General features: G+C 51.1%; 2 protein-coding genes across 7 annotated transcripts in view; one reads left to right on the forward strand and one right to left on the reverse strand.

The window, feature by feature from the left end:
* Nucleotides 1-382: 382 nt before the first annotated feature.
* On the reverse strand, nt 383-15,691 carry TSKS (testis specific serine kinase substrate). Of its 5 annotated transcripts, none has more exons than XM_043436591.1 (11): nt 15,464-15,691; nt 14,958-15,183; nt 6,443-6,538; nt 6,158-6,241; nt 5,756-5,839; nt 4,926-5,212; nt 4,279-4,473; nt 2,651-2,824; nt 1,864-1,999; nt 694-861; nt 383-562 (listed from the first exon to the last, which is right to left on the reverse strand). In XM_043436591.1, exons 1-11 carry the CDS (start codon nt 15,631-15,633, stop codon nt 485-487), a joined length of 1,698 nt encoding a protein of 565 aa, XP_043292526.1. In that variant the 5' UTR covers nt 15,634-15,691; the 3' UTR covers nt 383-484. The 5 variants fall into 5 exon arrangements, with proteins under 5 accessions (XP_043292526.1, XP_043292523.1, XP_043292525.1 ...); XM_043436588.1 differs by having other exon boundaries at nt 662-861; XM_043436590.1 differs by having other exon boundaries at nt 694-818; nt 15,464-15,660.
* A 5,218-nt stretch (nt 15,692-20,909) lies between these two features.
* Nucleotides 20,910-25,473, forward strand: part of AP2A1 (adaptor related protein complex 2 subunit alpha 1) — a 28,315-nt gene continuing 23,751 nt past the window's right edge. The window contains exon 1 of one of the 2 annotated variants that reach the window (XM_043436134.1): nt 20,910-21,128. In XM_043436134.1, coding sequence (XP_043292069.1) covers nt 21,062-21,128 — 67 coding nt within the window. In that variant the 5' untranslated portion in view covers nt 20,910-21,061. The remainder of the gene's footprint in view (nt 21,129-25,473) is intronic. The other variant, XM_043436135.1, reaches the window with a different exon arrangement.

Below are 25,473 nucleotides of genomic sequence, written 5' to 3' on the forward strand. Positions count from 1 at the left end.
AGGGTCAACATGGTTGAAAATCTAACACAAGCTGCAGCTGTATGGATTCCAGAATTACATACCAAGTTGAATTAAAAGTCTCGCTAAGTCTCTGGTAGGAAGGTTGGGGCGTTGATTGGGAAGGAGTGGAAGCCTGAGACTTACAATGGGAACATCTGATGGAACACAGATAAATTTTGAGACGTTTGAACTTTCTTTGTTCCCACTTCTCCACACGGGCTATCAATTCATTCTCGACTCCCCTTTCAAGCAGAACTCATCAGAAGAGTGTACCATCATCGACATCCCATCGGCTGAGGATCAAGTCAGAGTGAGCACAGATGCTGGTGCGTGGCATGTGCAGTTTTACTAGCTCTCTTTTGGTGCCAAACAGGAGACTGAATTCATGCCAGCATGAGGGGCCATTTATTGCTCAGGGGTTGGGCCCCCACGTTTTGGGGGAGTTCCCCCACCACTTCCTCCCCCCATTGTCCCCGTGGACCCCTCAAGTGGCAGGTTGCTGAGCTGATCGTGGAGGGAGCACATTTTCAAGTGTAGATAGTCCACAGTGGCCACCTTCTCCCTGTAATGAGACAGTGGGCAGTTAGTGCTGGTGAGGCCAGAGGCCTTGGGGCTGAAGTGGAAGGCAGGGGTGACTCAGGCCCTCTCCCCAAGACCTCACCCTCCTCCCATGCCCTCAGCCTGCTTCCTCACTCCGGCTTCATCTTGTCCGTCAGCAGCAGGTTCTTGGCCCGCAAGGCTTCGTCTTGGGCCAGCCGAAGGGTGGAGCTCAGGGCCTCTGCCCTGACGTGTTTGGCCAAGGCCTGGCGCTCCAGCTCCTGGGGAGAGGAGCGTAGGCGCCGCTGGGCTTGCTGGACTGGGCTGGGGGTGGAGGGGGGATCTGGATTGCGAAGCGCAAGGGGTAGGGTCCCCTGGGGCCCGCATCCCCCACCCCCGGAGTATCCCATCATGCCTTGAGCCTGAGGCTGATCCCAGCATCCCACAATGCACTGGGCCTTCCCGATTCCCTTGTGCACTAGACTTGTACCTGTCCCACCGTCTGTCCTCTATTGATTGCACTGGCCATCTTTGTCCCTGTAAGCACTAAATCAGCATCTGTCACATTGTTCCTTACTGCCCATGAGCCATCATGCGTTTGATGTCTGGGCCCCCATCTCGCATCACGTCGTGACCATCTACATCCCATAATTCACAAGACCCCACATCTCCTATCTATCAGGCCAGCCTCTCTATCACAATAATAGTCCTCAGTGCTCTGGTGCCCTGTGTCCCACAATGCACCAGGCCCCAGGTCCTTTACTGCCTCATTTGTCCATCTCACCCAATACAACTCATATCCCATAATATACTAGATCACTATGTTTCAGAATGTATACCAGCCTCAGATTCCACCTGCTATTGCGCCTGTGTCTGTGTGCAATGCCTCAGGAAGAGCTGTGCTTCCATTTCCCATACTGTGTTAGCTTACTCTGAGCTGTATTCACTGGTTCCCTGTCTGACCGCAATGATCCCATGTAATGCATTGCCTCTCAAGGTTCATGGAAAATCAGGCTTCTGTTCCACGAAGCTATAGACTGGTGTCTGTCTTCTCTGTCCCACAGAGCACCAAATCTGGGTTCCATGATGCTTTGGGCCCAAGTCCATCACCCAAGCTTTCATAATGACTGACCTGTGACTCACTAACCACCAAACTGATCTTGCCCCCCGATTCTGACATACCAGAGCCAACCGTTCCCCCAACACCTGCTGCCCCCAGCTCACCCTCCCCATCCTGCCACACACCAGCAGTATCCTTGCACCGGGGGCTCCCCTCCCCCTGCCCTGATCACAAACTGGCCCATGGTGGCCCATAGTCCTTGGTACCAGAATCTTCTTGTGTAGCCTCTGGCAGCTGGGGCAGGCAGGAGCCAGGCCTCTCTGCTTCACCTCATCCACTAGCGGGGTCAGCGCTCGTTCCAGAAGCTGCTGCAAGGACTCCGTGGACAACTGCTGTCCCTGGCTGGGGAGGGGTAGTCACCGGGTGAAAGAGGGCTCAGATCAGGATGGCCCAAGCCTACCGGCCCAGCCTTCACCCAGGCCACCTTCCCACCATGCACTGGGGCCAGACTACAGTGCATCAGGTGTACTTATAGCTTCCACCAGCACGGGGAACTCCCACAGTGCCTGGGGGTTCCCACTCCCGACACCAGATGGCCTTCAGCATGTCAAAAACTCACATTTCCCACAATGCCCTAGTTAAAATTGATCCCATATTGTATGGGAAGTGCCCCCACTGTTCCTAATACAGGTTAAACATGGTCCTGTGCCTCTCCAATACCCCAAGGTCTCACACTTCCCTACAGTGCACTGGGCAACTCTGCCTCCCACCAGTACCACTGCCCAACCTTCCCATGATGCACTTGGAAATCCAGGATGCTTGAAACAAAGCAAGACTTTCTCATGTTACGCAAGACACTGACTTCACCGTGTGGGGAAGGGGAGAAATGCGACTCCCCAGATGCAGCAAGACTGGCCCATCCTATGATACATGGGGCTGCCCTGTCTCCCACAATGCATTTCCCTCTCCAGTCATGCTAAAGTCTCATCTCCTTCGATGCTTTGTCCTCAATATGACACAGAATGCACCTGGAGCCAGGCGCTGCCCCCTTACCTGGCACAGCGGGTACAGGAGCCTTGGGCTCCCCGATCCAGGTTCATAGAGAGGTCAGACACTCTCCGAGAGCTCTGAAATTGCCGTCCAAGCTCCTCCAGAATTGGTTTCACTGGGCCCAGTCCCTCCAGTTCGCTCCTCAGTGAAGCCACAGACACTGCAGACCGCTCCACCCTGAGATGTGAGAATAAGCGGTGCAGTGAGGTCACCTCTCAAAGAGAATACAGGCGTCCTCCAATTTCTGAAAGGTCGCTTTATCCCAGTCCGTTTTTTTGGAAAGACCTACATTAGTACCTGTTTTCACTAACCAAAAGAAATCAGAAAAGGATTTTTGCTTTTATGAAAAAAGCACAAAGCATTTTTTTTTGTTTGTTTGTTTTTTTAAAGCATTTGTTTTGTAGCAACCTCTTGTTGTTCATTTGCTATGTTGCATCCGACTCTTTGCAACCCATTGATTGCAGCAGGCCAGGTTTCTTTGTCTTTCACTGTCTCCTGGAGTTTGCTCAAAGTCATGTCCCTTGATTCGGTGATGCCATCCAACCATCTCATCCTCTGTCATCCCCTTCTCCTGCCCTCGATCCTTCCCAGCATGAGGGTCGTTTCCAATGTGTCGGCTCTTCTCCAATGTGTCAGCTCTTCGCACCAGGCGGCCAAAGTACTGGAGCTTCAGCTTCAGGATCAGTCCTTCCAATGAATATTCAGGGTTGATTTCCTTTAGGATTGATTGGTTTGATCTCCTTGCTGTCCAAGGGACTCTCAAGAGTCTTCTCCAATACCACAGTTGGAAAGCATCAGTTCTTCCGCGCTCAGCCTGCTTTTACAGAAGCAGGACACATTGCAAGCAGTGGGAGTGGAGCCACCAAGCTCCTCCTCTGAGAACTACACTCAGTATCTCGGCATCAAGCCACCATAGCTTTGAGCTGCGTTCTGTGGGCATCTGTGCTTTACCTCAATTTATTTTGTGCATCTGTTGGCAAGATGTATTCTAAGGTAGTTGTTTCTTAACTTTATGCTATTTTGGCTTACCAAAGGTTTCACAGGAACCTCTACTTTCGTATAACAGGGTGAAGGCCCAACAAGGCTCCACCCAAGATTAGCCCAGCACCTCTGCCTCCATACAGTTGGCTATACCTCGCCACACGCACAGCCTCTGCTCTGACTGGTCCATCTTTTTCTTTTTTTTCTTTTTATTTCGGGAATGCCTCTCTTTGTTCTCGAACTGGTTTGCCCTGTTCCCATTTGCCTCCCCTTGCCCTTTTAAGGTACAGTGAAAGTGAAACTCGCTCAGTCGTGTCTGACTCTTTGCGACCCCATGAGCTATACAGTCCATGGAATTCTCCAGGCCAGAATACTGGAGTGGGTTGCCATTTCCTTCGCCAGGGGATCTTCCCAACCGAGGGATCGAACATTGCAGGCGGATTCTGTCCCAGCTCAGCTACCAGAGAAGCCCCTCTTTTGTAGTGGCTCCGCCCCTCAGTCCTTAGGTAGAAAGCACCTCTCCCTCCTCTCTAATTGGGGCCCCCACCTGTCAGTATTACAGTCTCCACCCGATTGGCTCCAGCTGATTGGCCCTTCACTCAAGGCTCCGCCCTCCCACGTTCCCACAGTGCTCCCGGGTGGGCCTTTACATGGTGCACAGCTCGTCCGCCCGGCCCCGCAGCTCCTGCAGGCCCCGCGCAGTCTGCGCCTGCTCGCGCTGCGCCCGCTCCCATTGGCCCAGGAAGCCGTCGAGCCTGCCACCCAGACCCCCAAGCAGCCGTAGGGCCTCCTGCACGGCTCCCTCCTCCTGATGCCACCGGGCGGTCAGCGAAGACACCTCCCTCCTGCAGGGGCAGAGGTAAGGAACCCGTCAGGGCTAAGTCTGGACAAGCCCCGGTCCGCCCGGCCAGGGGCTCCGGACCCACCCAGTCCCCGAATTCTCCCGTCCTGTTCATGTCTTGGAATCCTCTCACGTCCCCCAGAATCCGGCCCGGAAAGAATCCCCTTGTCAGATATCCTGGCTTTCTCTCGGCCTGCCTCTCAGCCCTGCATCAACTGCTCCAGACACTGCCTCCTCAAGATACCACTCGCCCCAACCCTATCCCCCTGAGTTTGGAGCCACCTGCCACCTCCCCAAACTTCGCCGACCTCATTTTCACAGGCCTCCCGGCCTCCCCGCCACCAGTCCTATACTCACTTCTTCGAAGTCCTGCCCTTCCGGGTCATCGCCCCAGAACACTCCTTCCTAGGTTCTTCGAGGCTCCACCCCCCAGGCCCATCTCGAGATCCCACTCACCTCAGCTCCTCAAGGCCGGCAGATACCTTCTGCAACTCTTGCTCGCTCACGATGGGCCCCTCCCCTGGCCGGGGCCCCATTCCCCAGCCGCCTGAGGCCAGGCCTCGCGGTCGCGGGGGTTCGTCGGGGCTCCCGGGTGGACCGGAGCAGCCTGGGGGCTGGGTGGCGGGGCCCAGGCCGTGCCTGGAGAGGCCAGCCTCCAGCTTCTGCTCCAGCTCCTGTAGCTCGGCCTCCTGCCTCCTTGGAGTCTCATCCTGCAGTTGCTGCTGGAGGTAGCGCAGCTTCTCCTGGGCGGGGAAGGCAGGCAGGGTTAGCGCGAGCATCCTGCCCCTTGCCTCCCACCACTGCCACCTCCACCCCCACCCCCAGATCCGCCCAATGAGTTCCTGACACTAGAAAGTAAATGGATGTGGGGACCGATTAGGGAGGGAAGTTCCATTAGAGGCCCAGCTGGAGTCTCAACTCACCTTAACCTCTAAATGCCCGCCTCTCTGTCTCCATGTAGCCCTCCACCCCAACTCTAATCCTCAATAGGCCTCAAACTCCAGTCCCTCCTGTTTAGGTAGAACAACTGAAGCTTTTCCAACATTCTGTTGGGAAATCAGTGGGCGTGTGGGCAGGACAGGCATTCCCACTCCAAGTCTGACATGAATTCCTCTCCCTGGGACCTGAATATGACTGTGCGTGGAGAAGTATGACCATGAACACGAAGGGACAGGGGTGGTGGTGGTAAAGGTGGTTGGCAGGGCTGGAAGTCCTACCCGAAGTCCACCTTGAGTACCTCACATACTTGAGTAACTTCCTCAAACCCTTAGACCCCTCCGCCTTACCTCCAGCAGGGCAGAGTTCTGCTTCAGGACGTTGGTTTTTATTTCAGCGTCTTCCACCGACCGGGTCACCTTCCGGCAGTTCTCCTGGGTCAGGACACCAGCGCAGGGGCCCTGCCTTCCCATTCCAGTTCCGTCTCCCAACCCTTATCCTCGTTATTTTCCATGCAGGCTCCACCCCACCTCAGCCGAGACATGCCCACTTCTTCCGCAAGGACTGCCTCCACCCTTGGTTCCCTTGGCTCGCTTGGCTAAAGGGTGGGTTCTTCCTTGGACCTCTCCCATGCTCCCTGTCTGCTTGCCTCCTCTCTCCTGTCGACCACTCTGCTCCTCCCCATTTCCTCTCACCCTCTTCCTACTCCTGCTCCCTTCTTTCCGCCCCGCTCCTGCCCCTCGGCGGCTCACCTTGAGTTGACTACAGTACCCTTCTAGTTCTTCCGCCTCTTGCCGCCTTCTCTCTAAATTCTCACTCAGCACAGAACACTCACTCTGGAGCATGGAAGGGAGGAGGGGTTAGCCAGGGCCTCCAGGGGACACCCCATGGGAAGGGGGGGAGAGGTGGGAACATCCCTTTCCCTTCTGAGCCTCAGTCTCCCCCAACTGGGCTATGGGTGCATTGAGCTGGAGAAGAAGGGGAACGTGGCCCGGAAGTAGCGGAGGCGTTGACGGGGGACGGAGTGGTTCTCACACCTGCAGCGTCTGCACGTGCTGGTTAACCCGGGTGGTCTTCTCCTTCAAGCTGGTGATGGAATCTTTGGCACGCACCAATCCACTGTTGACCCCACTCTGGGGAAGAATGGGAGACAGCCAGGGGTCAGTGGATGTAGGGGAGCAAACCCCAACCCCAAAAGAAAGTCTTAAAACTGGCTTTACACCTTGATTCTGCCCTGGAATAGCTGGTGGGATTGGGGGCCAGGGCTGCGCCTCTTTGATTCTTGGTGTTCTTGCTCCATTAAGCCAGGGGGCAGACTCTTTTTCTGCTTAGTGGATGGGAAGAAAAATAAGTAGGATCCAGGAGGGAGTGGGGGGTGGGGGGTTGCTCAGACATGTGGGAGAAGGAGGATGTTCTTAACCTGAGATAAATGCCTTTGGGTCCAGAGACATAAATAAGAGAAACTGTTAAAACACATGCCCTGTCTTTCTCTCCAGGCAGTGGAGGATTCTAAAGATAACCCACTTTCCAAATATAAGCACTCACTATGCACCAAGTCATGCACTTACCCACGTTTTCCCTTTTATTCCCCACAACTGCACCTCTTGAGGTTATTTTGGCTCATTTTGCAAGGGAGGCAAATGAGGCTCAGAGAAGGGATGTCCTTTGTATTCCCAGGTACATGGTACGTGAGGTGCCCTTGTCGGAATTTATACTCAGAACCAGAACCATTGTTTTAAACCATGATGCCATGTGGCTGCTGATCATAGATAGCTACCTTATGTTATCATAAAATGCTTTGTGACCCCTGTCAAAAAAACCCAGCTCAGGAAGGCTGCATGTGACAGGATCTTCACTCTCCTGTCTTCCACATTTATAGAAGAGTTAGCCTGGCACATGACTGCCCAGCCAAAGACTACATTTCCCAGGTGCCCTTGCAGCTGGGCATGCCCATGTGACTAAGTTCTGGCCAATGGAATATTAGTGGGAATAATGTAGGCAATTTCCAATTCATGCCTTTAATAAAGGAAAGTAGGGAACATACCTCCCTTTCTCTCTCTATGATGTTGATGGCTAAAGCCAGAGCAGCCATCTTGGACCATGAGATGGAGGACACAAGATAAAAGAATACTGAATTCTCAACCCTGTGAAGCTGCCATACTCAATTCCAACCACTTTTTAATACTTTACATGTGAGAAGGAGAACATTTTCCACCTTGTTTAAACTATGCTACTTTTGGGACTTCCCTGGTGCTCCAGTGGCTAAGATTCTGTTCTCTCAATGCAGGGGGCCTGAGTTCGATCCCTGGTCAGGGAAGTAAGATCCTCCATGCTGCAACTGAGAGTTGCATAAACACATGCCACAACTAAAAATATCCTGAGTACGGTAACTAAAGACCCCACATGTCACAAGGAAGACCCAGTGCAGCCAAATAAATATTTAAAAAAAAACAACACTGATACTTTGTGTCTTTTATGTTACAGCAGCCAAACTTGTGACTTAGTAACTGAGCCTCTAGAACCCTGGGGCCTCTAACCTGCTTCATTCGAAGAGATCTGCTATACTTGAGATGTTTATGTCAGCAATAAATTATCCTGCTTCAACCAGATATTTTGGGTTTCTTTCACAGCTGCTTAAGTAATACACAAAGAAAAAAGAGAACAAGCTTCCTCCATTGTAAAATGGGAACAACTTCACATTTCTTGCACAACTGCTCTGGATAAATACCGTGATAAATCCTGTATTAAGGTGATATCAGCAAAATGGAGGAGTTGGAAACCCCCAAATTACATCCCTCAATGAAAACAATGAAAAAAAGTGACCAAAACTGACTCAAGTCATTGGGAAGATTACAACAATCATAAATATATATTGCATCTAATAGAGCTTCAAATCACATGTATCAAAAACTAACAGAATTGGGAATTCCCTGGCAGTCCAGGGGCTAGGACTCAGTGCTTTTACTGCTGAGGGCCCAGATTCAATCCCTGGGTCAGGGAACTAAGATGCCGCATGCAGTGTGTCACAGCGCCCTCCCCTCCCCATCCCCCAATAAAGAATGAATTGAAAACTAGAAAGTAGATCAGCAAGGAGATAGAAGACTTGAACATTATAAATCAACCAAACCTAACAGACATCTATAGAACATAACACAGAATAGCAGAATAACACATTCTTCTCAAGTGGAATGAAACATTCTTCATGTGGTCAAGGACAGACCCTAAAGGATATAAAAACAAAGTGTGCTTTCTGACCTCAAAGACCTCAGTAGAATGAAATTAGGAATCAAACGCAGAAGGAAATTTGAGGAACTCACAAATATTGATATGGAAATTAAACAACACACTCATAAATAATCAATGGGTGGAAGAAGAATCACAAGAGAAATTATACTTTGGAATGAGAGAAAATGAACAAAGATTAGAATGGAGAAGATGAAACAATGGAACAGTAGAGGAAAATCAGCATACCGGAAGTTGTTTTTAAAAGATCGACAAAATTGCCAAATTCTTAGCTAGACTAACTATGAAAAAGAGGAAGAATACTCAAATCACTAAAATCAAGAAGGAAAAATGGGACATTACTACCAGTCTTAATGGTAAGAGAAAGGATCACAGGCGAACTCTATGAACAATTGGATGCCATCAAATTTGATAACCTAGATGAAACGGAAAAAATCTTTGCAAAACACTAACTGGAGAAGAGATAGGACATCTGAATAGCCCTATAACAAGTAAAGAGTTTTGAGTTAGTAACTGTAAAACTTCCAACAAAAAAAAGCCCAGATGACTTCACTGGTGAATTCTACCAATTTTTTTTTTAAAGAGTTGCTGCCACTTTATCTCAAACTCTTCACCAAAAAAACAGAAGAGGAGGGAACTAACTTATTCTATGAAGCCAGTGTTACCCTAATACCAAAACCAAAGACATCACCAGATAGTAAAACTGCAGACCAATATCCCTTCTGAAAACAGCCACAAAAATTTCAACAAAATCCAGCAGCATATAAAAAGGATTATGTGCATGTGTGCTTAGTCACGTCTGACTCTTTGCGACCCCATGGACTGTAGCCTACCAGGCTCCTCTGTCCATTAGATTTTCTAGGTAGGAATACTGGAGTGGGTTGCCATGCCCTCCTCTAGGGAATCTTCCCAACCCAGGGACTGAATCTGAGTTTCCTGCATTGCAGGCAGATTCTTTACTCATTGAGTCACGTGGGAAACCTTTAAAAAAAAAAAAAAAAGAAAAGGATTATACATTACACCATATATAATTTACCCCAGGCATGCAAAATTGGTTCAACATGAAGATTAACTCATGTAACATATCATATTAGTAAAATACAAGGTGAGGGTACAATACAATCATGTCAATGAATACAGAAATAGCTTTTGACAAAATCCAATACCCTTTCATGATAAAAACAACAACAACAACAACAACAAAAACAAACAAAAAAAACACTCAAACTAAAAGTACAAGGGAACTTCCTCATCCTGGTAAAAAGCACCTACAAAAAAAAAATAATTAAAAACAATAAAACCAACAACAAAGCCATAGTGGTTTTAAATACACCCACAGAGGTTCTCCCTGCTGCTGGCTAATTTTGCATAGCAATTAGTACTGACTTTTCAAAATCAGTTCGAGAATGTTCCACGTAGACCCTCAAAGGTCTTAGATAACCTCTTGCCTACAGATTTCAAACCCAAAGGGGAAGAACTTGCATAATTGCTAAATTCCCAGTTGGAGCGGTCTGGAAGAGGATACATAATACAAAACTATACGATACGTTAACTCAAACCCTCCCCGCGCCCAGGCAGCAAGGAGCCAGCATATGCAAAAAATAAAATAAAAAAATAAATACACCCATAAATTTTTTGAGGCTGTTTCCAAATGTAGTACCTTACTCCCTCACTTGAGTGTTGGCTGGACCTAGTGACTCATACCCAGTAAATAGCATAAGTCAGAGTGATGGTATGTGACTTAAGAAACTAGTTCACGAAAGGAACTGTGGCTTCCTTCTTGCTCTGTCTGGCTCTGGAGGATGATAACTGCCAGGCCGTAAGCAGCTCCTTCTGGAGAGGCCCATGTGGAAAGAAACTGAGGCCACCAACCAAGAGTATATGAGTGCGCCATCTTGAAAGCACCCCCTCCATCCCCAGTCAAACCTTCAGATGACTCTGTGTGCTTAATCGCTCAGTTGGGTCCAACTCTTTGTGACCCCATGGAATGTAGCCCACGAGACTCCTCATCCATGGGATTTTCTCCAGGCAAGAATACTGGAGTGGGGTGCCATTTCCTCCTCCAGGGGATCTTCCCAACCCAGGGATCAAGCCCATGTCTCTTGTTATCTCCTGTGTTGGCAAGTGGATTCTTTACCACTGGTGCCACCTGGGAAGCCATCAGATGAATATGGCCCCTGCCAAAATCTTTTTTTTTTTTTTTTTTCACGGAGCAGCATGTGGGATCTTAGTTCCCTGACTAGGGATGAAACTCGCACCCCCTGCAGTGAAAGCATGAGGTCTTAAACACTGACAGGCCAAGGAAGTCCCACCCTGCCAAAATCTTGACTGCAACCCTAAGCCAGGAGCACCCAACTAAACCACTCCAGATTTGTTTTAAGGTCATGGATCGCTTGTTTCACTGCAATCACTAACAGATACACAGAATGATATTTTAGAACTGAAGACCCACAAAGTCTTGGAATTCTTTTTTTTTTTTTTTTAAGTCTTGGACTTTTTGTAGGTAGAGGTTCTGGAAAACTAGGAGAGCAGGTCCTGGGGTCAACTCAGTTCTCCCACTTACTAGCTATAAGGCCTCAGGGAGGGGACTTCACTTCTCTAAGCCTCTGTTTCTCTCCTTGTAAAACAGGGAAGGACTAATCGCTACCTTCACGGAGCTGCTGTTGGGAAGAGTACAGGCTGACCCAGAAAGGCCGCTGGTCAACACGTGGGAAAAGAGAAAGGGCACTGGAGAAAAGCTGGGGTCACTGGAGGTGAGTTTTAGCTTCTCTGAGAGCAGATTTGGGAAATAGTGAAGGCTGAGCCCGTCAGCCTTGGCTGGAAAGTGAAATGGTGGAAGTGCATGCATACCTGATCTGTCGCTGCAGTGGCGTCTGCCTCTTTGCCACCCCATGGACCATAGCCCACCAGGCTGCTCTATCTACGGGGATTCTCTAGGCAAGAATACTGGAGTGGGTTGCCATGCCCTCCTTCAGGGGATCTTCCCGACCCAGGGATGGAACCTGCGTCTCCCGCATTGTAGGTGGCTTCTTTACCACTGGGCCACTGGGGAAGCCCCACGGTGGAGGTGGGCAGCAGCCAGATCTGGAGATAAACCCCTCCTCCTTGGCCACCCACACGCCATGCAGCTGGGCAGTCCAATTCCCCATTCCAAGCCTGCCTCAATTTCCTTTCTTGTCCAATGGGAATGATGATACCTTGGCAGATGGTGGTGAGGAAGGGTCAACAAGATGTTAGGATCCATAAGGCAAGCACCATGATTAGTGTCAGCATCATTAAAAGTAATGACAGTAGGACATGACCTACCAAGAAGGGGCTTAGCACTGAGATTGCACAGCTGCCTCAGGGAGGTCTGCAGGCAGCAGGACAAATGGGAAGCAAGGCTGCAAAGACCTAATCTGTCCATTTCTGCACGGAGGCACTGACATTTCCTAAAAGCAATACCACCTCCTCAGTTGCATCCTCTGGCCTCATAAAGATGTCAGAGCTTAAGCTATGAACCAGGAACTTCCCTGTGTGAGGACTCTGTCTCTCACTGCTATTGGCTCAAGTTCGATCCCTGGCTAGGGAACTAAAAACCCACAAGCTGCACCGGCATGGCCAAAAAAAAACAACAAAAAGGAAAACACAAACCAAAGCTGTCTGCTTCACCATCTTCTTCCGACCCTCCGTCCACTCTGGGAATTGTCATTCTCTCCCCGGGGGTCTCCATCACTCAGGGCTGTCTTCCTCTTCTGTCCGGTTCTCTGTCCCACTTCTCTCTATGGTGTCCATTCCTTCCTTCTCTAGGCCTCTGCCCACCTCCTCTGTCTCTGGTTTTCTGTCTCCTCCTCAGTTGGTCTCTGGCCCCCTCCCTAGGTCCAAGTCCTCCTCTCCTGGGGTCCCTGTCACCCCTGCCCCGGATCTTGGTCCTCCTTGATCTCTGGGTTTCTGCCCCCTCCTCTCGGTCCATCTCCAGCTTTCTCTCCTGATATAGCTCTGATGCTGTGTGCCAGTCCCTGTTACTGCCCACCTCTTCACTGTTCTTGCCCAAGGTGCTGCCTGTCAGTAATTTTCTCCATTTTACGGAGAAGCCTCGTGGAGGCCGGGGCTCCCCTGCAGCCCGACAGTGAGCTCGCAGCTGCAGCAGACCTTGATCTTGGCCGCCCAGGGCTCTTTCTCAGGCATCACAGTCCTCTGGGGGATGTGACTCAGAAATAGCTCCAGTGGGAGGTGGACCTCTGCAAGAGCTGCCTGAGCGATGCTGGCAGCGAGGGGGAGGAGATGCCTCCCGGGCCATCCATCCCAGCTGGACTCTCTGCCCGCTCCCTTCTCTCGACCTGGTCCTCTTACCCGGGACCTTCGCCTGGCCTCCTCTCTGGCCCGTCTGCCTTCGGTCTCTCCCCTCCAAACATCTCCCACCTGGGCCCAGAGGCATCTCCTAAGGAAAGAAAGCATCAGACCCACTAAACCCCTGGTCCTGGCCCTGCTTCTTACAAGCTCTCTGACCTTGCAGGGGGTCACTCCACCTCTCTCTGCCTCACTAATTATTTTTTTTCTTCTTCAAATGGGTCATTATTCCCTTTCCTTGCAGAACTTCTCAGAGAGGAAAATGAGAACCCCTCCCCACCACAGGGATGTGGCACAGTGCCTGGCACATAGTAGGTGCTCAGTAAATGGGCACAGAGCCCAAACTCCAGTGTGGCTTGTCTCCCCTTGCCCAGGAACACTCAATGGCTCCCTATTGCTCTCAGGAGAATGTCCACACTTCTCAGCCTCTGTGTTCTGTGTTCCAGCCCCTGCCAGCCTCACCTCTCCCACACACCACAATTGAACCACAAGGGCCTGTTCCCCCCAGGGCTCTTTTCAACCCCTGTCCTTCTGTTTATGCTGTTCCAGCTAGGTGGAACACCCTTCCCTGTATTCCACCTTGCTTATCTTCAAGATCCAACCTGGGAGTTGCCTCTTCCAGAGAGAAAGCCTTTCTTGACCACGGCCAGTTGGGCCAAGGCCTTGCTCTTCAGGGCTCCCACAGTGACCTCTACTGCCCCCATCAATGCGGGGTGCCTCCCCCCACCCCTGACTCCTAAACCTGGCCCCACTACTTAGAAGCTGTGTGACTTTGGGGGTGCTGTCTAACCTTCTAGAGCCTGAGTATCTTCATATGTGAAGAGAGGATAACAACAACTAACCTGTATTCTGTGCATACGGCTGACTCTTGGGCTACACATTTTACATGAATGAATTGCATTTCATTGTCATGACAACCTCATGAAGAGGGTGAAGTTCTCTACAGAACTCTGTCTTATGTGCTGTTGTATTTCCCGCTCCTAGACCGGTGCCTGACACATTTGTAGGTGTTTAAGAAATATTTCTTGAAAGAACATACACATGTGTCTCCATTTTACAGATGAAGAAACTGAGGCTCTGGAACACAGAAAGTGTTCAGTATCTGTTAATGAATCTTAGTATCATTATAACCAGGGTTATTGTAAGTGTGATTCTCAATGTCTGTGTCAAGCCTAGTTCAGAGCCTGGCCCTGGAGAAACCTGGCAAGGGGTGGAAGGTGATAGGGGTGTTAAAGGACCAAGGTATAGCACTGGTTAAAGAATCTGCCTGCAATGCAGGAGACACAGGAGACTTTGGTTCAATTCCTGAATCGGGAAGATCCCCTGGAGTTGGTCAGGCAACCCACTCCAGTATTCTTGCTTGGAGAATCCTGTCAACTGAGGAGCCTGGTGGGCTATAGTCCACAGGATTGCAAAGAGCTGGACACAACTAAGCATGCACACAGGTAGCATTCTATGCTGTAGTAAGAAATTCTCCAAATTTTCCTAGATTTTGCTCACTTTGCAGTTTTGTCACACCTTCTGAAGTGGTCCCCTCTGAGAACTCATACTCATCCTTCAAAGCCCAGTGCCAACACCACCTCCTCCAGGAAGCTTTCCCTGATAACCTAGTCTGGTTTGAGGGGCCCTTTTCTGGGATCTCTGGTGTTACCTCCATCATGGAATTTATCATCCCATCTGTATCTGTCACTCCCACCAGACTGGGAGCTTCCCTGGAGCAGGGACCTGGCCCGATTCCCAGCTGTGACCCCAGCCTCACTCAGGGCATTTGGAAGTGACTGAATGAATGAAAGTCCAGCTTCCAGGCAGCAGGCATCATTTACCCCTAATGGAGCAGATTCGTGGCTGCCTGTCAGGGCCCTGTAGGGTGACCAGAACTTTCTCATTTCCAATCATGAAGACTGCCACCCCCCGATCCTCAGTTGTCTACCACCAGGGTGAGGACCCTGGTCTTCCCCAGCCCAGCCAGGGGTCCCTCACCAGTATTTCTGTGATGTCTGGGTCATCTGGGGCCCAGGGTGGGGTAGGGGAGGCAGGGGGCACGGGCAGTGCCAGTGAGCTGCTGTCTTCCATGGTTGAGTCTGTCCCCGAGGAGTCAGTGGGCTCCATGGCCGCCAGGTTGAGCAGGGACACATTGGTGCAGGCTGAGGACCGTTTGAGGTTCAGGCACCAGTGCATCGGCTCATGGGACATCCGAGGCTCAACCCTGGGGCGGAGAAATGGGCAGGAGGGTCAGGGTGCGGCCCCAGCAGGGCACTGCCCCTCCCGCCTCCCTGCCTGCACATCCCCTAGTCCCTCTGACTCCATCCCCACTACCTTCTTCCTCTTACACTCTTGAATCCCCCTTGGCCACTGGCCCCCTGCCTGCCTCTCCTCTGCCCCGTCCTCTTCTTCCCCACCCCTTCCTCCAGCACCCACGGTGGGACTCGTGCTCTGTTGGAGGCAGCTCTGGGCGCTAGGACCCCAACAGAGTGCAACAAACCCACCCGTGGAACGACACAGCCTTCTTTTTCTTCGCGATCCCCTTGACTGGGCTGGTTACCCCCCCAGGAGTCTCGGGGACCAGCTGGGAGCGGCTCTCGACCCCCGCGTGGGGGTCCCCGGCCTCATGGATCTCTTTGGACTGCCAGATTGTCTTCACCACCACGCTCGCCATGGCGTGTGGGTGGCCCGGCTGCCAGGGGCTCCCTCCTCCGAGACTGTCCACCTATTCTGACCACTGCCCCTCAAGGTCCCCGGTCCCCACAAGCCTGACTCATAAAGGACCCAACCACTGGGCTCCAGTAAGGTGGGGGGGTGGGGAGCACAGGGGTGGAAACGTGACTTATCACCTTCCCCCGGGGGGCTCGGTGAACTCTTCCTTGTCTGGGTTGCTAGTTCTGCCCTGATCTTCCCCCCACTTCAGAACCATAGTGAAACTGATTCATTCTGAACGGTGGACTAGCTCACTGTTTCTTGGGAGGGGTCCAAATTCCCTTTCCCCGAAACTCTGTTTCAGCACTCTCCCCACTCACCCCCAGCCCCGCCATCCGCATTCAGACTTGATTCATCGTGTGGGACTTGTGCCCAGGGTCTGGGGGGGGGATGAGGATTGGAAAGGAGGGTCACTGGAGGATCTCACATTCTATGGGAGGTTGGAAGGGAACAGACAGACAAGCAGTAGAAACAAACTAAAAATAGCAGGTGTCCGAATGTGATATGAAGGGAATCAAAACCGGGTTACGGCAAAGTGGACATTTGTCCAAGCTCATCGATTTGTGTGCCTGGGATCTGAGCCTCTTATTGTGTGAATTCTGTGGATTAAAAAACCCCCCAAAACTAAGGACTTCCCTGGTGGTCAAACTAAGGACTTCCCTGGTGGTCCAGGGGTTAGGACTCTTCACACTGTCTTCTCTCTGGATCAGTTTCCAAATTTCCTCTCTTTTAAGAACACATACTGGATCAGGGCCCACCCAGATGACTGCGTCTTAACTTGATCATTGCTAGAGACCCTACTTCCGAATAGGGGCGCATTCACAGTTATTGCAGGTTAGAACTTGAACCTCTTTTGCAGGATGTAATTCAGCCCATAACAGGGTTGACGTGTATTGATGTCTACAACTTTTTTTTTTTTAATGGTTTCTTTATTGAATAAAGTTGACGTATATTTTTGTTGTTGGTTTTTTTTTTTTTTTGGCTGTGCCGTGTGGCTTCCGGGATCTTAGTTCCCCAACCAAGGATTGAACCCCAGCCCCAGCAGCGAAAGCAACAAGTCCTAACCACTGGAATGCCAGGGAATTCCCTGTAGCATTTTTTAAAATTAATTAATTAATTAATTTTTGGCTGCACTGGGTCTTCATTGCTGTGCGGGCTTTTCTCTAGTTGCAGAGAGCTGGGGCTAGCTCTAGCTGCGCTGTGTGGTGTGCGGGCTTCTCATTGTGCTGGTTTGTCTTGTTGTGGGGGACAGGCTCTAGGGCTCTCGGCCTTCAGTATTTTGTGATTCACAGGTTCTAGAATGTGGGCTCTCTAGTTGGGGCGCGTGGGCTTATTTGCTCCATGTCACGTGGGATCTTCCTGGATCGGGGATCAAACCCCTGTACATTGTCAGGTGGATTCTCAACCACTGAACCATCAGGGAAGTCCCCCTGTATCATTTTATAAGGGTCCACATATAAGTGATATCATTTGGTACTTGTCCTTCTCTGACTTACTTCACTTAGTGTGATAATCTCTGTGTCCATCTGTGTCGCTGCAAATGACATTATTTTGTTCTTTTTCATAGCTGAGTAATATTCCATTGTGTATATAGACCATATCTTCTTTATCCACTCCTCTGTTGATAGACATTTAGGTTGCTTCTGTGTCTTGGTTATTGTAAATGGTGGGCTATGAGCTCTGGAGTGCATCTGTCTTTTCAAAGGAGAGTTTTTCATCTTTTCTGTATATATGCCCAGGAATGGAATTGCTAAAACACATTTTTAAAAAATACTGGATAATGTATGCAAGTATAACAGGGAGAGATCACTTTAAATCCCTAAATCCGGAATTTCTCTCCGAAGAGGGGCCATTCTGTTGTGACCCGAAGGACAAGCCAGCCGCAGGGAAAGCCAGGGTGGGCAGGGGGCAGGAATGAGTCTTCATGTTGTTGTTTAGTCACTAAGTCATGTCCGACACTTTGCAATGGACAGCAGCATGCCAGGCTCCTCTGTCCTTCACTGTCTCTTGGAGTGAGACAGGTCCATTGAGTCGGTGATGCTCTCCAATCATCTCATCCTCTGTCGCCCCCTTCTCCTCCTGCCCTCAATCTTTCCTAGCATCAGGGTCATTACCAATGAGTCGACTCTTCGCATCAGATAGCCAAAGGAATGAGTCTGGAGGGTCTGAGTGGCCAAGAGGAGGCCAGTATGGCTGATGCATTTAAGCTGGGGAGGGACACAGCTGACTGATGTTGTAAAAAGCACCCTGAGTGGCCAGGATGGAAGCAGGGAAAACAGTGTGGGAGGTCATAGCATGGTTCCAGCAAAAGACGATGGTGATGGTGGTCTGCACAGGGGGAGGCAGTGGCTGTGAGAGGAAGTGGCTGGATTTCGGGTGTGTTCTGGCTTTGGTTTGGTGTGAAGGACACGGCGGGGTCCTTTCTGGTAAGAGTGCCTGGGTGATTGATGGTGGGCCCATCTACCAAAATGGGAAGATGGGGGATGAGCCGTTTTTCTGGTGAAAATTGAGTTGATTTGCTCAGGTCAGAATCTCAGAAACTATCGTGGTTCAACCTGTGAGCTCTTCGAGGGACTTCTGGTGTTCTCTTTCTTTGTGCTCCATCCTGAAACCAACAAGGACTTGTCTAAACCTCAGCTAGACCCCCACACATGAGCTTCTTCATGATGGTCTTAAAACTTAGCAAAGAGTCACCTGCTGAGCCCTTGCACCCCAGAATGGTCTTGCTCAAATCCGGTCTCTAATTTTCGGCCTCTGATAATGCCCCGTGGCTGCTGAGCGATTGCGACATGGTGAGTCTCCACTGAGATGTGCTATGTTTATAAACACCAGATTTCAAACACTTAGGATGATATGTCAGCTATGTTGAAATCATAATATTTGGGTTGTTGTTTGTTGTTGGGTCACTAAGTCATGTTCAAATCTTTTGCGACCAAGGGACTATAACCCACCAGGCTCCTCTATCTATGGGATTTCCCAGGCAAGAGTAGTGGAGTGGGGTGCCATTTCCTTCTCCAGGGGATCACTCTGACCCAGGGATCGAACCCGTATCCCCTGTATTGGCAAGCGGATTTTTTACCACTGAACCATCTGTGCTGTGCTTAGTCATTCAGTCGTGTCTGACTTTTTGTGACCCCATGGACTGTAGTCTGCCAGGCTCCTCTGTCCATGGGATTCTCCAGGCAAGAATACTGGAGTGGGTTGCCATGCCCTCCTGCAGGGGATCTTCTCAACCCAGGGATCGAACCCACTGAGCCACCAGGGAAGCCCAATATTTGGGTGCGAGGGGTTAAATGAAATATATTATTAAGATTCATCTCACCTTTTCTTTTTACTTTTTTAACGTGGGAGGAGCATATTTGTGACTGTTTTTGTGGCTCCCACTGCATTTCTTTTGGAAGGCGCTGCTCTAACTTGGCACTGGTGAGCCCATGAGCTCCTGTTGGGGGTGCCAAATCCATCCCCATGAAGTCTACGAAGAGGGTGGCTTTTCCCTCTTCCTTAGGGACATAATTCTGTTCATCCGGCTCTGGATGTCTCTCTTTGCATCGCCTGAAAAGCAGACTAATTCCAACCCACTACTATCTATCTGGTATCTATCTATATTTAATGGTGTTATCCTCAGGGAGAAAAGTGCTTCTTCCCTTGTCATGAATGGACTCCTCCAGTCCTTGGATTGTTTGACATTATCTTCCATAAAAAGGAGTTTTTCCAACTCCTATTGGTCCTAATAATTTGTTGTTGTTGTTGTTTATCGGACCATTCTATATAGTCTTTAGGGGCAGACAGCTTCCCCCGACACCAGAGATGTTTGTCCTCCTGGAATCCAAAATAGACTTTCCCAAGCCCTATCCCTGGAAGCCCAAATGGACGAATCCATTGAACCTGGAAGATGGGCTCTTCTGCCCCGTCCCCATCCCCGCAGGGGATGTTCCCGGACCCGTGACACTCCCTTAAGGCTCAATCCAAGCATACTAGGCTTCTGATATTGGAAAAACCTGACGGGGGACTTAGTTCTTCTAGGTGCTAGAATGGACTCTTCCAGTTCCCTTTGCCCCAAATTTCTCAATAGCCCAGGGCGTTGGAGTTTCTGAGGTTTTGGCGTTGGAGTTTCTGAGGTTTTGCCTTCCCCAAATACAGTCTAACGAGGAAGGTCTCTGGAGCGACAAGCGGTGTTGGTTGGGCCAAACAAAGCGGGTTCACCGACTGCTTTCCTTATCGAACGTTCTTCATTCATTACCAGGTCCCCTTCTTGTTCAGGAAGAACTCAAAGTCTGGTGGAAAGACTCGCAATTTGTATTTGATATCTATTTAATGGTGTTACAGTTGCAACAACAACAAAAGCCATTGTTATTAGAATGCCAGAATATAGTTTAATCCCGAGCTCTGTGACCTTGGGCATGTCATTCAATCTCTCTGGACGTCAGTTTTAACCTCTGCTTAATGGGAGTAGACTTGAATTACTGTTTCCTCAGCTCTGGGATACTAGGCTTCCGGAGAAGTTAGGTCCCAACATCTCGGCGGCTAGAGAAGGGAAAGGAAGGAAGAAGGGAGGGGGAGGAGGTAGGGACGTCTCCCTGGAAGAAGATTTAAGGAGTCCGGGGGTGGAGGAGAGGAGAGGGGGAGAAAAGGGAACAGAAAGACGCTTGCGCAGTAAGCACCTCACGCTCTCCCGCCCCTCCCAACTTCTTCTCTGCAGCAGGGAATTGCAGGAGCCGCTCCACCTATCCCAGCCCAGGCGAGTAACGACCCCCCTTTCTCCTTCCTTCTCTACGGATCGTCGCCTTCCTCCTTTGCCCCGACACCGGCCCAATCCGCGACGCCCGCGGGGGCGATCTACCCGCCCATTGGCCTCCGTCAACGTGAGTCCTGCCTCTGCAAGTCCACGCCCCCTCCGTCCTTCGCGTCAGTCCCTCCCTCCTGGGAGAGCCTCCGGATCCAATCGGTCCCTCACCCGGCCGAGCGGAGGGGGCGGTCCCACTGTACGTCACGAACTCCGCCCGTCTTTTGGTCAACGCCCCCACCCCCTCACTCCCCGAGCGGAAATAGCGGGGCGCTGGACCAATCGGCACCGCACGCCTTTGTCCAGCGACCAATGAGACAGGCGGAGGGGTCGAGCCTGCGTCTGAGCGCCAGTAATTGCAGCCTATAGGCGGCCCTGAGAGCGCAGGCCGGCGGAGGCGAGGGGAGGGGCCGGGGGCGGAGCCGCGGCCTGCCCGCCCGCCCGCCCGCCTGCCAGCCCGCCCTCCCCGCCCGCCCGCCCCCCGCCCCGGCCGGCTCGTCTTCTCAGCGCTGCCTGGGGTCCTTTCCTCCCGGTCCCCCCCGCGCCTGCCAGCCCCCGCTGTGCCGTGCCCTGCCCGGCCAGGCCTGGAGCCGACGCCACCGCCATCATGCCGGCCGTGTCCAAGGGCGATGGGATGCGGGGGCTCGCCGTGTTCATCTCCGACATCCGGAACTGTGAGAGCGCGGCCGGGGGAGATCGGACAGGGGGGAGAGCGTGGAATTGAAGGGTTCGGGGGTGGGTTACAGAGGGGCCCAAGGGTTAGAAATCCATTGCGGCCATAGAGTGAGAGGCGAGAGAGGCCACCGGGGTGGGGGGGTGGAAACTTAAGGGTGGGTTGAAGTGAATGGAGGGGTTTAGGGTGTCATAGTGTGCCTCTCGAGGTGTCGACGCGGAGTGGTTAGAGGCGTCGCGGAGGGTCTTAATAGAGAGGAGATTAGTAAAGTCCCGGGAACAGGGCATGGAGGTGTCCCCTGGGAGTGGAAGGAAGGCTGGGGGATCGTATTAGCGGTGGGGTTAGAGAGATTCCCTGTTGTAGATGGAAAAGGAAGAAGGTGCATGGGAGGGAGGGCGGGTGGGGGTACCCTGTGGAGAGGTAGAGTAGGAGGAGGCCAGAGAGGACTGGGAGGATGCGAAACACAGGAAACCTAAAAGGAACCGGGCTTGAGGGCCTGGGCAGGGGGTGTCATAGAGGCCAAGGGGCTAGACAGGTCACGGAGGCGCTCAACTGGTTCATAGAGAGGACTTGAGAATGATAGAAAGTCCCAGGGATTTGGGGAGGAGACATGGGAACAAGGGAGACTCTCTGGGACCTTGGTGAGGCATAGAGGGGCTCGTGAGTGGAGGATTGCTTCGGAGACGTAGGGGGCAGTGGAGAAGGGGCTCGAGGGGTTACTGAGGGGAGCATGGAGGAGGAGCGCTGCAGATGGAGAGTCCTGGAAAGAGGAGGTCATTATAATGTGGGGACTTGGGGGAAGTGCCAGAAGGGAGAGAGCTCAGATCTCAAAGAAAGGGCCTGGGGGGCCTTAGAAATCCATGGGGAAGAGATCTGGACAGCTGGGGGGCGTGGGGGGAAGCCTGGTTCCAGAGGGGTCATGGGTCAGGGAGCAGGACGGCTCTGAATCTGGAGCCTTCTCCCCTCTGACCACATCAACATGGGGACAGCTGTCACCAGCAGGAAGAATGGTCGTGACTATGGGAGGCCTGGCGCCAAGTCAGCTCCTAGCTCTTGGGAGCGGGTGTTGGTGTTTGGAGCTGCCAAGAGCTTCAGAGGCTGTATCCGCACAGGCTCCAGGGTCAGCCAGGCTTGGGTTCGAGTTTGAGTGCTCCCGTCCCCTTGTCTTGTGACCTTGAATGAGGGACTTCACCTCTCGGTTTCCTCATCTGTCAGGAGGGACTGCTGATGGCCTCTTCCTGATGGGGTCGTGATGATAACTGTATGTGAGTGAGGCATTTCACACATTCCAGGCACTAGATATCTTGGCTCCTGTTTTTGTTGTTTGGCCAAATCTGAGGAGCGGCCTCTGCAAGTGCCCAGTGATGATTTTAGAATTTAGCAGGTATGGGATGATCTGGCACATAGTAGGTGCTCAGCGAGTGAGAAGGGTGGAAACTTGGGTATCAAGTGGCAGAGGGAGGTTATGTTTGTTAGGAAAGGGGTGGAGCATTGAGGGGTTGTGGGTTGGGGGTGGGCAGCTGTTAGAAGCAGGTGTGCATTGCCTCTGACACCTGCCCTGTGACCCTTGGCAAGTCATTCAACCTCTTGAAGGCTCCATTTTCTTGTCAGCTGACTCCATTGACCAGAACATCTTGCCTCTGAAGATTCATTCATTTGTTCTCATTTGACAAATGCTTTTTGATCACTCCAATGTGCCAGACACTTCCAGGGACGAGGGCTACCACAGTGAACAGAAATTCCTGCCCCTTGGAGCACTCGTGCCGGGAGAGAGATTAAAATATAAACACGGAGAACTGCAGACGATGACTAGTGCTGTGAAGAAAAATAAGGACGGGAAAAGGGGGACGGTAACAGGATTGAGAAGGGGCAGGCAGTACAGATTTTGGAGGCAAGAGGGGTCCAGGCAGCAGAATGGCATGTTCAAAGGTCCTGAGGTTGTAGCACACTTGGTGAGGGTTCAGATAAGAGCGAGGGGGCTTGTGTGGTTGGAGCCAAGAGAGGGAGGGAGGGAGAGGTGGGAGATAAGGGCAGAGAGGGAACAGGGAGCGGGTAGGGTTTTGTGGGCCATGGGGAGCACCTTGGGCTTTCTCTGAAGCGAGGGTGGCGGGAACATTTTGAGCATGGGAGGGCTGGGAGCTGATTGATGTTTTAAAATAGTTCCTCTGGCTGCTGGATAGAGAATAGACCCAAGGAGGTAGGAATGGAAGCAGGGAAAGAATTAGGGGGCTGTTGCAGGCGTCCCTGCTCAAGATGGTGACTTACTCGACTGGGTTGGGAAGGAAACCGTGAGAAGTGTGTTTGGATTAGAGATAGATCTTGGTGGATCTACAAAGGGATTAGATGGTGGGGATGGGGAAGGAAAGAGAAAACAAGTGGGTGTCACCGCTGGACCCCAGAGGGAAGCCAGAGGATGGAGGAGAGACTCCGACTTGGGGGCAGTGGAGGCTGTTTAGCCAAAAGAATCAGGACTGGAGAATCAGGGTGCCCCTCGTCCTTGGTTTTCTCATTGAGTGTATGCTGAATGGCTGGTATGTTTCAGACCTTATCATGGGTGCTGGGAACACAGTGGTAGATAGGACAGACTTGTCTGTACCCCCATGAACCTCCCAGCCCTAGAGGGAGACAGGAACTGCATAAAAATTGCAGCTGTCCATCTCCCAAACACTTGTATATGGATGTTCATACAGCATCATCGATGACCGATAGCCAGAGAGCGCAAACAAACCCAGATGTCCACCAGCAGATGGATGGAAAAACACAATGTGGATACCCACACAACAGAATATTATTCAGCCATCAAAAAGAATGAAGTACTGTAGAGGCTACAACATGGATGAACCTTGAAAAACATCATTTTAAGGGAAAGCCAGACATAAAAGGCTACATATTGTAGGATTCCATTATAAGAAATGTACAGAAGAAGCAAATCCAGAGAATCAGAAAGTAGTTGAGCGACTGCCTAGGGCCTAGGGGGTGATGGAATGTGGAGTGACTTCTAATGAGAACAGGGTTTCTTTAGGGGGTAATGAGAATGTTTTGGAGTTAGATGGTGGTGATAGATGGACAGCACTGTGGATCTACTAAAGAAACCCTGAATGGCTCTGCCAAGTGGTGGGCTGTGTGCTATGTGAATTGTATCTCAATTTTTCTTTAACTGAAGTACTATTGATATACAATCTTGTGTTAGTTTCAGATGTACAGCAAAGTGATTCAGTTATCCGTATATATATTTTGTTCGCATATTCTCTTCCACTGTGGTTGAATATAGTTCCCTGTACTATACAGCAAGTCCTTTTATTTCACGTATGCTGCTGTCTGATGATCCATTAAATTAATTTTTTTTATGTAACATAAAGTCAGATCTAAATATATTACAAAGCACTCAGGAAGGTATATCTTGTTGCCCCTCAGAAAGTCATGTGAAATTTACTTTCAGAATTGATATCGACTTGTTTACAAGCCCTATCCTGACTCCCTTCTTGTTCTCATCAAAAATTTTATATTTATTATATTTATTTATTTGGTTGCACTGGGTCTTGGTTGCAGCATGTGGAATCTAGTTCCCCAAACAGGGATTAAACCCAGGCCCTTTGCATTGGGAGCTTGGAGTTTTAGCCACTAGACCACCACGGAAGTCCCCCAGTTTTTTGTTTTTTGTTTTTTTAAGTGGGGAAAAAAAAGCTTGTAGCTGTCCTAAGTCCAGTGAGGGAGAGGGCCATGGTGTTGGGAGAACAGGAGCTGTCTTATTGCCTTGCCCAGACAATGTAGAGGAGTTAGCCAGGCCAGAGGAAGGGGAGGTGAGCTCTGAAGTCAGAGGGACAGCACGTGCAAAGGTCCTGAGGCCCTGTGGAGACTCTGCACTAAGGCCTGTGTGGCTGGTGCAGAGAGGGATGCGATCTGACCTTGGGGAGGTGGGCAGAGGCCAAGATGGTGTTTGTCCTGAGAGCACTGGAGAGGGTTTCAAGCCTGAGTGAGGGGAAGAGTAGGGTCAGGGGGCAGGTGGAGGACAGGAGGAGAGTGGAGTCCTCCTACTGGAGGATTGGCACAGTGGAGCTGGGGGGAGGATCTAGAAGGGGATGAAGGCAGGCTTTGAGGAGAAGAGCCAGGAAGGGCAAATTCTGCAGATAAGAAAGGGAGGGGTGAGGCCAGGCCCAGCCTGAAGGCGTGGTCCTGTCTTGTCTGGAGGGGGAGTCTGGCCTCCAGACACTTATCTGCTGGGAGCTCCCTAAGGCAGGGGCTGGGTTCCCTGTCTCTAGGGCCCCAGCCCTCCCCAAGCCTGAGGAGAGCGCAGGCCGAGCTCTCCATGGGGGGCACATTTCACCACAAACTGTGACCCATCCTAT

This window comes from Cervus canadensis, chromosome 18, assembly GCF_019320065.1.
Source record: "Cervus canadensis isolate Bull #8, Minnesota chromosome 18, ASM1932006v1, whole genome shotgun sequence".
Classification (NCBI taxonomy): Eukaryota; Metazoa; Chordata; class Mammalia; order Artiodactyla; family Cervidae; genus Cervus; species Cervus canadensis.

What these genes read in the sequence shown, in the direction of transcription:
- TSKS (XM_043436588.1), bottom strand. Translation starts at nt 15,633, where the DNA reads ATGGCGAGCGTGGTGGTGAAGACAATCTGGCAGTCCAAAGAGATCCAT. An exon ending in AGAACTCTGCCCTGCTGGAG is followed by an intron (nt 5,213 to 5,755) that starts GTAAGGCGGAGG and finishes TTCCCCGCCCAG; the next exon opens with GAGAAGCTGCGCTACCTCCA. An exon ending in GCCGGCCTTGAGGAGCTGAG is followed by an intron (nt 4,474 to 4,925) that starts GTGAGTGGGATC and finishes CTGCCCCTGCAG; the next exon opens with GAGGGAGGTGTCTTCGCTGA.